The sequence below is a fragment of the Euleptes europaea genome, chromosome 2 (assembly GCF_029931775.1).
Source record: "Euleptes europaea isolate rEulEur1 chromosome 2, rEulEur1.hap1, whole genome shotgun sequence".
In the NCBI taxonomy this organism is placed as follows: Eukaryota; Metazoa; Chordata; class Lepidosauria; order Squamata; family Sphaerodactylidae; genus Euleptes; species Euleptes europaea.
This window is the reverse complement of record NC_079313.1, coordinates 51824685-51837826: the sequence shown is the minus strand read 5'-3', so window position 1 is coordinate 51837826 and position 13142 is coordinate 51824685. Positions and strand designations below refer to the sequence as shown.

Sequence of the window (13142 nt, the reverse complement as noted above, 5' to 3'; positions counted from 1 at the left end):
GGACAGGTGGGTGGTTGGGAATAAGTTTTCCATTTATCTGGTTATCTGCCCCCTCTAATGCTCACACATACAAACAAGTATAAGCCAAAACGTTCCTTTCTCTACCAAAAACAATCATCTTGAATTCCCTGCCCTTTTCCCCCACAAAGAGGACTGAACAGAGGGACAAGCTATTTGAAATATGTTGCGCCTGCTACAGATCCCTGGTAAAAATCTGGATCTTTACAGGAGTAAAAAAAATATGAGAGGACGGCAGGCAGCCTTTGGAGCAGCTCTGTCTTAGCATGCAGCCAAATCTAATTGGAAACCAAACTTTCTTCTCTAAAAATAACACACAAGACTTGTGCCCTTCCAGCAAGCAAGGAAAGAAACCACTTCTCGTTTAGCGTCCTTCCAGGAGTGTGCATTTGCAGTTAGAAGTCGAAGGCCATGCACAGGAGCAGAGGAGGGCATTAAAACAGGCCAGGAACCAGCTGAGCAGTGATCCACTGGGAACTTTCCGTCTAAGTTAAAGGGCCAGTCTGCTCCTTGGCCACACACCTAGGCATCATACAGGTGTAACCATCCACAGGGTCTCCAGCATGTCTGCAGTAATCCTATGCTCTGATAGGCCCTTTCTCATCAGACAATGTTCCCTAGCTGACTGGAAGGGGCAATCCTGAACCCAACACAGTTCTTGGCCTCCTCAGACTTTCAGGAGAAACAATTATTGGGAGTAGGAATCTGTGTGTGTTCCAAAGTCCTCCTTCATGTACACTGGTGGTGATGGTGTGAACTCACCACTCCAGTGGTTTGTGGGATTATACGGTGGGTGAGTTGGATGGTCAGGGGAAAGGCGATTTTGGTCTTGAGTAGGGAGTTGGAATCAATGGCCAGAATATAAACAAAGCACACACACATTATAATTAGGAATAATAATAATGTTGTGAACTGTTCTATGGAGTTGGCGTGTTCCTTGAAGGCAGCCCCAAAACGCTGGCGGTAGGAGGATGCTGTGGTTATCCCAGCACAGCCCTCTCTTCCGAGGGAGTCACCGCCTTCCTTCAAGCCTCTGCTGGGCAACCAAAACAAACTTTCTAATTCATTACCAATCTGCTTCCTAATTCATCATCAACAAAGTGCACAGCCCACCCCCACCCCCAAAAAACACATCAACAGCTACCTCTGCCGTCTCATGCTGAAGATTGAAACAAAACAAATGGAAAAGGTCAATGCTTCCTTCTCGCCTACCCAGGCTAAACCAATCCAGCTCTCCTCCTCCCTCTTTGTAAATCAGCAATCCCTCCTAAGTTTCAGCGCAGCTGGGGAGACCCGGCCGGGAGTCCCCGCAGCCCGGCGCTATCCAAGAATGGCAACGGCGCCAGCCAGACGTGTCTCCCCCTCCCGCCACAGGCTGCCTTTCGGGCAAGCGGCAGGGCAGAGAAAGCCCTTGGGCTCGGCGAAGGCGACGGGCGGACGGCGCTGGGGAACTCCGCGCCCAAGTTTCGGCGAGGCGAGGCGTTGCAAAGCGGAGCCACGCTCGCAAAACGTGCCTTGCGTGCAGGCGCGCCGAGCGAGCGAGCAGCGGCAGCCACCCCCCGCCCCCTCGCCCCCTCGCCCGGGCTCCGCTCCCCGCCCCCTCCGCGGTGCTTCCTTACTCACGTTTGCGCCGCGGGAGAGCTGCGTCCACGCCTTGTCCTTTGAGCTCCTAAATGCATTTGTATGCATTTGTCCGAGCAGCGACGCCTTACGCGAAAACAGAAGCCGACTCGCCGCCGCACCAGGTTCAGGTACTGTCCATGAAACCCAGCCCCCACGAGGTGGCCGTGGGCTGGTTTGTCCAGAGCGCTTTTGGGGTGTTTTTTTTTTTTTTTTGCCCTAGAGCGTCTGGCACATGATTAGGCAAACCAGCTCTGCCAAATTGCTGGAGGGCTGGCTCGCGCGCTGGTTACAGACGGGCACCCCCCCCCTTTTTTTTTTTGCTGCTGTTCGTGTTGTCTAATTTGTTTTGTTTTGCAGCGCAGTTGTGTGCAGCCGGACCGGGGTGGGGGTTCCCAGCAAGGAGAAGTTCTTGGAGCTGGCGAGCAGCAGGAGCAATGCACACAACCCCAGCAGCGACTAGTGGCAACGGCACAGGCATTCGGCGCTGAAAGGCGACTGCCTCTGGCTGCGGAGCAGAGCGAAGAGCCGACCCAACGCAAAGCCAAGCCTCCCCGCCACGGCTCGGTGTTAAATTTCACCGCTCACTGACTTGTGATGACATCATCCAGCGCATCTCAAGCATTCCCCGCCCGCCAAGCGGCGGAGGCGAAGATCCTGCCTCGGGCCGGACTGTGTGGCTCGGCGTTGCCGCTAGGGGGAGGCAAGGAGCCGCCGCTGCTTTTGCGCATGTTCCAAGGTCCCGGTGCTATAGCGCACAACCAAGGGCAGCCCCGCAAACCCGGCTTCTTCCTCGCTGCCTTCTCCACTTCGTTTCTTTCTCTACCTCAACACTGGGGCTATAGGTGTGTGTGTGTGTGTGTGTGTTTTTAGTATGTTTCTTTCCTGACTTCTTCAGAGGGTTTGTGCTTTTCATGGTAGTGACAGCTACTGTTCAAAGACAAGTTTACTGAGTTGGCAGAAGACGCGTTTTTATTGTAGTGGGAGAGGAAAGAGAGAATCTTACCAAAATGTCCATCAAGTGTCTTTTTTTTTTACTGTCATCTTGAAAGGATTCAAACAAATATATTGCAAATACATTTACTATGTTAGTTTTTGTAATCATATATTTTAATATAACATCCCCCAAGTCCTTCTGTCGTTTTCTCTGGCCCGCCCTTCATAAACTGATAACAAATATCAGTGTTCATATAGAATATTTTGTTAACCCTTACCCAATTTCATGGCCAGCATTTTCAAGCGACATCTTTTAGTGACTGAAGGTAAGCAGTCAACAGATTTGCTCTCTGAAATGTGTTCCAAAGAGTTGCTTGTGTTTTTTGACATTACTTTATGGCCAATATTGATCATAAAGACCAAATTTCATAAGATAATTTTTAGAGGACTCTTAACAGCCGCTTAGGCCAACCCCTTTGCAGATGTCAAGATTTCCCAGATATAAACTGTTTGGTTAGAACCATAATGAAAAAGGTGACAAGTTACAAAAAGCACACTATTACATGTCTGAGTTTCTTCAAAGAAGAAATAAACTAAACCAAATTGAAAATAAGAGACACAAAGTTCCCCTATCACAAAATTGTTACTATATATACCTAATATATGTACAACCAAAATAAATCTTATTGTAGGGGGAAAAGTATACACCCTCTTCTCTAGATTATACTTAACCATACATTCAACAAAACATTTTTGTGTATAGTAAAAACTTTGTTAACCAGTATCCAAGGGGAATGGAGGCTGACAACTAACCAAATATGCCTGTTAAAAAGCTTTTACCTGGTGGCCAGACAGCAGGCATGTTAAGCTTCCTGGGCAGCGTTTTCAAGCTGCAAGACCTGTCTGGGACCCTCAGCCTACTCAAACTCTGCCCAGCTCCACTGCTGCCCAATGCAAATGACGCAGCCAGCAGGTATGTAAGGTAGTCATTCAGCCAAAAGGCATGTGAATGACCTGAGCAGGGTCTTCCTGAGTCCCTCAGCCAGTGAGTGTGTAAGCAGCCCATTCAAGTCACTTGGCTGGCAGGTGTTGAGTCACTTGTGCGCCTGTTGTCACCCCAACCAACCAGCAGTGAGAAGGCAACAGTGCTGAGTGGGTGCAGCATACGTAACTCAGGCATGATAGTTAACACAGTTGTCTAGCTAGCTGGGTACTAGTCAACAAAACTTGTACTGTAATTTGAAAGGTTTCTTTATAAAAATTTTCACATGAACAACATCTGTAATTCTCAGCATCTCAGTTCCTCAAGTTTTTACTAGTCAAAAAAGAAAAAGGTGATTCTCAACTATGCCAAAATTTTGCTATTCATATTTTGACACCGTTAAAATCTCCAGTGAAGGAGATTCCACAGCTATGATTAACTTGGGCCCTGTTCACATGAACTGGTATGGTAAGAACTGGGCTGAAGTGATCACACTGATAAATTTGGTTATGAGTGCTTCATCGTAAGAACAGATCAAAGTTTAGACCCAACAGAGTGTTTCCTAAGGCAGAAAAATTTCTCTCCACGTAATTCTCACCTCCTCCAGCCCAACATGACCTCCCCAAATGCTGTTCCTGGTGGTTCCCTGTCCCCCAGGAACAGCTTTTCAGGGGGCATTTTGGCACACAGCGAGAGTGGGTGGTAAGAAAGCTGCATTCTGTGGATGGAAAGCCGCCTGCCCATGGAAATACTCTGTTAGATCCAAGCATAACTGTTACTTGAATTAGATAGTTTCCACTTTGGTTGGGAGAATTAGCATTGGAGACTAAACCTTGCAAGAATTTGGGTAACCAGGATATTTTCAGCCTACATATATAGGGATAAGTCCCTTTGGAAAACTCCCAATAAAGAAGTGTTTTGCTCAAATAAAGGGCATTTTATTATAAAATGATTTCAAGCACACAATATAAACACAATTCGTACAAGAGCTAAGGAAAGTAAAGGGAGGAAGGTATGAGATAGAATTAGGGTTCGGGCGATATTTACCCATCTAGAAGGACAACGTTCAATTAAAGCAGCCCAGTAGAGGGAGAAATGAACCAGCGTTTCTGAGAGTAAAGAGAACCCTACACGCAAGCAGGGGGTGAGTGTTGGATCCAAGACACACACACACTATGAATGGCCAACGGAGTAATATCCCATAATGGGTCCTGAGGCGGTATGAGGTAACTGGCAAAGGGGATTTTACCAGGGACAAAGAACCTTGTTTGCTCCTCCGGGGTCCAGACAAAAGAATATGAGAGATATGATGCGTGTTAGGAAGCGAAAGAATACCTGTGTGATTGCTTGATTAATTGCCAGTGATTGCTTGGTATAGACATGAGAATGTGAGAGGATGTCTGAGGGGTTTTCCAGGATGGGTTTGATCAGATAGGTGAAATTTGGTCAATCTCCTCTGAATGCCTGACGACTGGCTTGAGGGGCTTTTCCTGAATAACCTTGATTGCCCACAGTTGATGAGATTTAAAGTTCTCAGTGTTTGCTAGATGTCTGCTAGGAGCGCTTAATTTAATATGCAAGGGAAGCTTTAGCCATTCCCATTGTTCGTTAGCCTTTCACATCCCGGGCCAGGAGAAAATGCAAAGTGAACAACTCCTCTTCCAACTCCAAGGTTATGACACAAACACAAAGATGGCTTCCAGGTCCCTGAAAGAGTGGTTCATCTATGTGGAACACTGCCCTGCTCTTGTTGCAGCCTTGGTTCTATATGCACTTACGGCACCCCAAGTAGCTGGAGCAGTCCAGCCACTAACATAACCACTTGCAGAAGGTTCGCAACAGCAAACTACCGTCATGTTGAAATATTAAAAACTTCATTTCATACAAAAGAACAACCAAGTTCTCTTCAAATATTTATCTCACACAAAGAAACATAAATAAGTCCAACTTTTTCTGGAATGTACTTTTTTTTGGGGGGGGGGAACCATCTTGTATATTTCAGAAAGGGAAAACACACCAAGTTCCTTCAGCCTTTCCATATTGTCTGCATACTGTATACTGGTGTCAAGCATGCAGCAAGTTAGTGTTCAGACACTGAGGGTAGAAGGAGCTTTCTTCTAAAGAGAACTCCTCAGTAATCTCTGAATATCTAGCCATCTATTATCATGTTTACAAGTGTTTTCCATGTGTATGTTCAGAGCCTGATTGTCTGCATCGTACAATAAAGGGAACCACTTCAGAACCATTTCACGCATAGTGATACTGTTTGTTGTTTCATTGGAATAAAAATTATGGCTGGTTCTGTTTCTGTAGTTTGGAATCCTGGTTTGGAGGGAAGAGTACAAAATATTGTTTGCAATTCAGAAAACAATAAAGATCTGTTGCATGTTTCCCGCTCTTTCTTCAAGGAGCTCAATGCAGTATTAGGCAATGTATTGAAACAGTTGTTCATGTTTTATTCTGTTGTAGTTTTTACACAGAATTTCGTAACGAACTATTAAGCCCCCTGCTGGCAAATAGACTGAATGTCTCTGACCTTTTTAACGCTTCTTTTTTATTGAACAACAATCATTCGCCTCATATATTGGAGATGGTAGCACAGCTTTTAAAGAATGCTATAAAAGCCCGCCAATTATTTAATTAGATAGCAGTATCTATTCACAGCACTACTCGATATAATTGCCTTTTAACCATTCTGTAAAGGCTACGCTAATATTTCTATTCCTTTTGTAACTTTCTGTACTGTGACTTTATGTCAATAAAAGAATGGTGATTAGGCAATTTCCCTCCTCTGTCTTATCTTAATAATGCTGGAAGATAGGTTTAGGCAGACTAGCCCAAAGTCTCCCAGTGAGTTTTATGGTTGAGTGGGGCTTTGAATCCAGTTCTTCCAGCCCTAGTTAACACTCTGAACCACTAAAGCACACTGGATTTGTAATGAAGAAATGCGCACCTTTATTCTTTCATTTGAAAATTGCCATTTTGCATGGCCATAAGAAACCCAAACGTCGTCTCTCAGACCCTGACACACATAGAAAAAATTTCCTTTATCCACTCCAAAAAGTAAATGCCCACATCCTCTAAAGCAGGCCTTGAGAAATTTTCTTTGGCTCTAGGAGTCAACCTGAAGATTTAGGAGCTAAAGTTGTTTTGCAGCCTTTAAGATTTTATATTTAAATGGCCATATCTTCTAATTACCACAAAACCTAATCCTAAACTCTTCACAGTTTTTTGTAATTTACTAATGCTGTGACAAACGTAGTATATGTAACATAATGCCATGACCCTGTTTGTTATCACCACAACAAAAAGGTAACCTCTTACCTAACATCCTTATAACTTTATTACTGGCTTAAAAAACTCAATTTAATTGAATATTAGAGCCAGTATAGAAATTAACTGATTAAGAAATAAATTCACCCACCACTAAAATACTGAAAAGTTGACATATAAACAAACAATGACAAGAAATTTATGCATATGCATTTTTCTGATGTGAAATGATAAATAAGCTTTGTACTTCTACTGGGATTGCCAAGAGTCTAGACATTGCCGGGGAGGGGTGGGAAATAAATAAATAAAATCACAATGAAATTTTTAGGCGCCATGAGAACCTGGTATCAGGGATTTTATGGTGGGTGCTATAAAGACAATAGATGCAACCGTCATTAATATATCTGACATATATCTATATCAGATGTATTTTATGTGGGTAGCACCATCCCTCCCTGGGGGAGGCAGTTCTGCTTACTGCCCCGAAAATTGCAAACTGCATTCCACTAAATCCTAAGGAAAATGTTGTCATTGGCCTTTGACTTCAAGACAGAAACATTTTCAACCAGCCCCCTCTTTTTGATTATAGCCAGGTCATAACACACACACCTTCCATTCTGCAATACCTCAAAAGTAATAGAGTGCCATCAGCATACCAACTAGTTTCTGATGTCCTTGCTCAAGGCTGAGATCCAAGAATCAAGACACTGCAGCTGCGGCAAACAGTATAATATGGGATGTTATTCTAGCCAAGGCTGAAGATGAAATGAAGCCTTTAAGTATTCTTTCAAGGAGGTGGTAGTACAGTCCCCCCCCCTCCCAGGATCAGGCCACCATTAATTAAATGTGCTGTTCCCAGTTACAGCAGTGAGTACGGTAATGGGGTTGAAGTGGTCCAGATCTTTGAGAGGCTTGAGGCGTCGGTGTATGAGGAACCTTTGGTTCAACAATAGGCTCTGGGATGGAGGGTTCAGGGTCCAAGTCTGAATCAGAAGGCAGGGCTGTATCCCAGGGTGAGCAAGCTGACTCAGAGTCTTGAGGCTCCCCCTGCACATCAAAGGAGGCTTCTGGTTGTCTTAGCTGCTTCCTTCTGTGGTGGTGTGTGTGAGCTATAGGGTTGCTAGCCTCCAGGTGGTGGCTGTAGATCTCCCTCTGTTACAACTGATCTCCAGGCGATAGAAATCAGTTCCCCTGGAGAAAATGGCTGCTTTGGCTATTGGACTCTATAGATTGAAGTCCCTCCCCTCTCCAAACCCCACCCTCCTCAGATTCCACCCCAAAAATCTCCAGGTATTTCCCAACCCGGAGCTGGCAACCCTTGTCAGCTGCCTCCTCTGAGTCTTCAGTCTATAGTGGCATCAAGTCACAGCCGACTTATGACAACCCAGTAGAGTTTTCAAGGCAAGAGACTAACAGAGGTGGTTTGCCATTGTCTTCCTCTGCACTGATACCACTGAAATCCTTGGTGGTTTCCCATCCAAGTACTAAACAGGGCTGACCCTGCTTAGCTTCTGAGATCTAATGAGATCAGACTAGCCCGGTCAGGGTCAGCTGGAAAACCAAGCTGGAACGAGGGAAGGGGCTGCTTGCTTCATGGAATATCACTGACTTTGTTTTCTCTACTGCATGCAAATACTTCAGCTTGAGCATGGCCAGAGATACAAGCCCTTGGGCAAAAGCCAAAGGGCTCTCAGGCTTTGGTTCTTAGCCCAAGGCTCACATCTTAGGACCCACAACAGCCAGCCTAGTGAATTGGGACCCACCAGTATGTGTTGGGTTTTTGTTTCTTTGGTTTATGTAAATTATATTGTTTGCTATTAGGTTTTTTGATTATTTCTCTAAGCCCCTTTGGAGAGAAAAGTGGCATAGACATACCCCAGGAACTGATTTCAGATCCGGGAGGACCATCAGAACAACCGGCAGCAGGAAAAGCATTTGAACAAAGTCCATTGCCAGGATTCCAGCCTTTCCTATCCATAAATGTACCATTTATGTAAGGTTTTAGTCAGGGTCTTGCATGTGATGCTAATTGTATAGCTCTTTCACTATAAGTACTACAATATACATTAAGAATAACAACAATAATAAAAGGAACAGTCTGTTTCCTGTCCATTAGCCTCCGAATCAAACCACCTGAACCTCGCTTTGGTCCCTTGTTGAAGGGCAAGCCCTGGGTTTGCTGGGCTTCAAAGGCAATTGAAACTGTTTTAGACACCACCATTCAGACACATTTCATGTTTCAACTGTTATATATTTACTGTGATATATGTGTATAATGGTATAGTCTGCTCCTCCCCCATTATCTGTAGGAGTTATTTAGGCCCCCAGGGAGGAGCTCTTGTTACCAGTTTCTGGTTTTAGTTGATGTTGCTGAGAGCTATAGCTGGGACCTGTTGAAGTTGTTGCTATACAAATAAAAGCTGTTGGATGGACCCTCTTGTCTGAAACTGTATGCCTTCAAAGGGGACCATTACATGGTGTCAGAAGTGAGTCTGGATCGTCACACGTTTCCCGGTGCCTGACCAGGAGCCTATAGGGTGCAGCCCTTACACAGCAATGGAGTATTTCAAGCCTCCATCAGAGTTATCCTTCATGGGAAATTTAGGGGAAAACTGGAGGTGATGGGAACAAAAGTTAAAACTATACCTTGCCATTACCAGAGCTGATGATGGTCATTTATGCTTGGGTATTTAAACTCACATTTGCCCCCTGTATGACTTGGTTGTTCCTTGGAGTTCTGCACATGTTTTCCATCCATTAGAAATGACCTCGCTGCCAGCCCTCACAATGTCTAGGTCTTCCCATTCCTCTGTTAACCTGACTCTTCCATCTGCCCTGAGCTCAGCCCGGCTGAAATCTCCATGCAGAAGGCAAAACACAGGCCACAGGAAGACTGGCATTTCTCACAGCCAATCACAAAGCAGTGTGTAAAAAGGCGGGGATTCAAATGCTTCCTCAGGGCTCTTTCCGAGCCAAATAAACACTTTTTAAAACTGAGGGTTGGATTCCCCCCCTTTCTTTCAGATTGCTCCGTTTTTTTGTTTTTTTTCTTAAAATGCTTTTTATGTGGCAATCGGGTTGTAGGGTGGGGAATCTTCTCTCACAGTGAGCACTGCGAAGTAAGCCAATTACAAGGGGCGGGACTTGATTTCAGCTTGGAGACTGCTGGTGCAGAGATTCCCAACTGGAAAGTGTGGGACTAGCCACCAACGAACCTCAGGTAAAACTCTCATGCATAAATGACCGATGAGTCAGAAGAATACAAGATTGCAGTTTTGCTTCATTGCATAGGGGATAAAGCCCTTGAAGTTTACAATAATTTGCAAGGTGTGTTTGAAGATCCTGACAATAAGACCCTGTCTGAGGTTTTAACCGCTTTCCATGCCTATTGTGAACCCAGAAAGAACCCTGTGTTTGAGCGATATCAATTCTGGCAATTGCAATACAATGAGGCAGCTGGCATAGATACCTTTGTTACTGAGCTTAGACAAAAAGTGCAACACTGGGAATTCAGTCCCTCTCAAGATCTTGCATTGAAAGACAAGACTGTATTTAGTGTAATTGATAGCAAACTTCTGGTGAAGCTCCTGGAAAATCCCAGTCTCGCCCTCCAATAGGCGATTGATATTTGCAGGACTAAGGCTCTGATACGAGCCCAAGCTAGAGTTATGTCTGCTGAAGTAACACTGCATGTTATGGAGCAAAAAAGAATTTACTCTGACTCCCTACAACTAATGAGCAAGCATTCAGCAAACCTTCTCCCTCGCCAGCCTCCTCTTGATAAACAGCAGGCCCTTTGCAACAAATGGGGCAACACGCACAGGCCTAGACAGTGTCCAGCTTTTGGGGCTACTTGCTACAAATGCTCCAGGAAAAATAATGTTGCAAAAGTATGCAACATAAAGGGAAAACAGGCAGGACTGCAAAAGGGTGTGAAAATGCTATTCATGGGCTCGCTGTCTACTCCCAATCTCTCCAAGGCGTGGCACAGCACAGTAACAATTGTAGGCCTCCTGGTCTCTTTCAAATTGGACACTGGAGCTGAGGAAAACATTATTCCTGCTGCAGTGGCTGCATCGCTGAGGGGAAAAGTACGTACCTTGCAAACACCAGTCATGCTTGTTGTTTTGGAGGTGCCCACATAAAACCAGTAGGGGCAATTTTTGCCCAATGTAGTGCAGGCCCTAACAAGGCCCAGCTGGCTTTTTATGTGATCAATAATAATGACCCTCCCGTTACTTGGAAAGGATGTCTGCATCAGCCTGGAACTCCTCAGGTGAGTCCATTTGGTACCCACACTATACCTCAACCTGGGGATTATCTCCTCAGGCACTACTCAGGTGTTTTTGAAGGCATGGGCCAATTTCCCAGTACTCACCACATTTTTCTCAACTTATCGGTCCCTCCTGTTGTCCATGGATGCAGGAAAATCCCCTACTCTGTTTTGAATAATTTGAAGGGCACCCATTGCCAACTGGAGCTGCAGAGTGTAATCATGAGGGTCATGAAGCCCACCCCTTGGGTCAGCAGCCTTGTCATTACACAAAAGAAAAATGGCTTCCTTAGGATTTGTCTTGATCCTTGTGACCTCAATATGGCAGTGTTGCAGCACTACTTTTCCATTCCCACATTTCCATTCCCGTCAGGAAACACCTAGCTGGTAAAAAGCTGGATGGTTACTGGCAGGTAAAACTGGACAAGGAATCCGCTGAGCTGTGTACCTTCAACACCCCTTGGGGAAGATACCACTTCAACAGACTCCCTTTTGGTATAAGGTCTGCAAATGAAGTATTTCAGCTGACGAATTATGAATGCTTTGGTGACATTCCGGGTGTTCACATCATTGCAGACGACACGATCATTGCAGCAGCCAATAGAGAAGAACATGACATCATTTTACAGCAACTCCTTCAGTGGGCACGGCAAGGGGGGGGTGAGGTTTAATAAGGACAAGATACAGTTCCTAGTAGAGGAGGTCAAGTATATGGGACATGTGTTTTCCAAAGACAGCATCTGACCTGAAGATGACAAAGTGGAAGCCATCAACAAAATGCCTCCACCTGTGGATAAGAAAGGCCTTCAGAGACTCTTAGATACCATACAATACCTGGCCCAATACATACTGAATGAATTAAGCCTCACTGCACCACTGCGAGTCCTGCTGAAAAACAATGTATTGTGACAATGGGGGCCTGAACAGCAAGACGAATAGTCTTAAACAAGCCATTTCGACTGCTCCTGTACTCTGGTATTTTGATCCAAAAGAGCAGCTGGTGGTAGAAGCAGATGCGTCCAAAGATGGGTTAGGTGCTTGCCTGTTTCAACAGAAGCAACCTATTGCTTATGCTTCCAGAGCACTGACGGAGGCTGAGAGGAACTACGCACAAATCGAAAAGGAACTGTTGGCAATTCTTTTTTCCATGACTAAATTTCACCATTACGTGTTCAGAGCCCCAATGATAGTTCAGTCAGACCATAAGCCCCTAGAGGTCATTCTAGCCAAACCCATTGGAAAGGCCCCAGCATGACTACAAAGGATGCTGTTACAGTTACAAAAATATTACTTCGAGATTGTCTACACTAAGGGCAAAGATATGATGGTAGCAGACACCCTCTCCAGGGCTACTACACTTCCCCCACCCTCAGCGCCCGACCCCATTTATGAGGACAGAGTAATTTACAATTTGGCAGACACTGCACCTTTTGGTGATTCCTTGCTTTAGCAGGATCACAGTAGGGCAGGATCACACTAGGGCAGACCAAGACTTACAGACGCTTAGAGCCCTGCATCTTCATGGATGGCCATGCTGGTGAAAACAGGTCCAACCGGCTCTTAGGCCTTATTAGCCCCTCAGGGATCAAATCTGGCTTGAAAACAATTTACTCATGATTGGCTCGAAAATATTGAATCCTCAAGGTGCACAGTCTCACATGCTTTCCCTGCTTCACTCTCCCCATCAAGGCATGCAGAGGTCAAAGGCTCGGGCTCACCAGCTCATGTACTGGCCCAGCATGAACGCTCACATAGAACAATGGGTTGAACACTGTGAACCATGTCAGGAATTTCAACCTAGCAACTGCAAGGAACCCATGATCTCCCATGAAATCCCAGAACTGCTGTGGTACAAGTTAACTACCGACATTTTTTACTTTGCGGGGCAGTCCTTCCTGATTGCTGTTGACTATTATTCTAAATACCCTGAGGTTATGCTGCTCCCTGACAAGACACCTGACACCAGTCTTGTCAGGGAGCAGCATGCTGTATGCCTTCAAAGGGTACCATTACATCAACTTTCCACTTTTAAAACCAACA

General features: G+C 45.2%; 1 protein-coding gene across 1 annotated transcript in view; it reads right to left on the bottom strand.

Annotated features, from left to right (window-relative positions):
* Window positions 1–1745, bottom strand: part of COL24A1 (collagen type XXIV alpha 1 chain) — a 299903-nt gene extending 298158 nt beyond the window's left edge. Inside the window, exon 1 of the mRNA XM_056845652.1 lies at window positions 1642–1745. Within this exon, the coding sequence (XP_056701630.1) occupies window positions 1642–1697 (56 nt within the window). The 5' untranslated portion in view covers window positions 1698–1745. The remainder of the gene's footprint in view (window positions 1–1641) is intronic.
* Between the last annotated feature and the right edge of the window lie 11397 nt (window positions 1746–13142).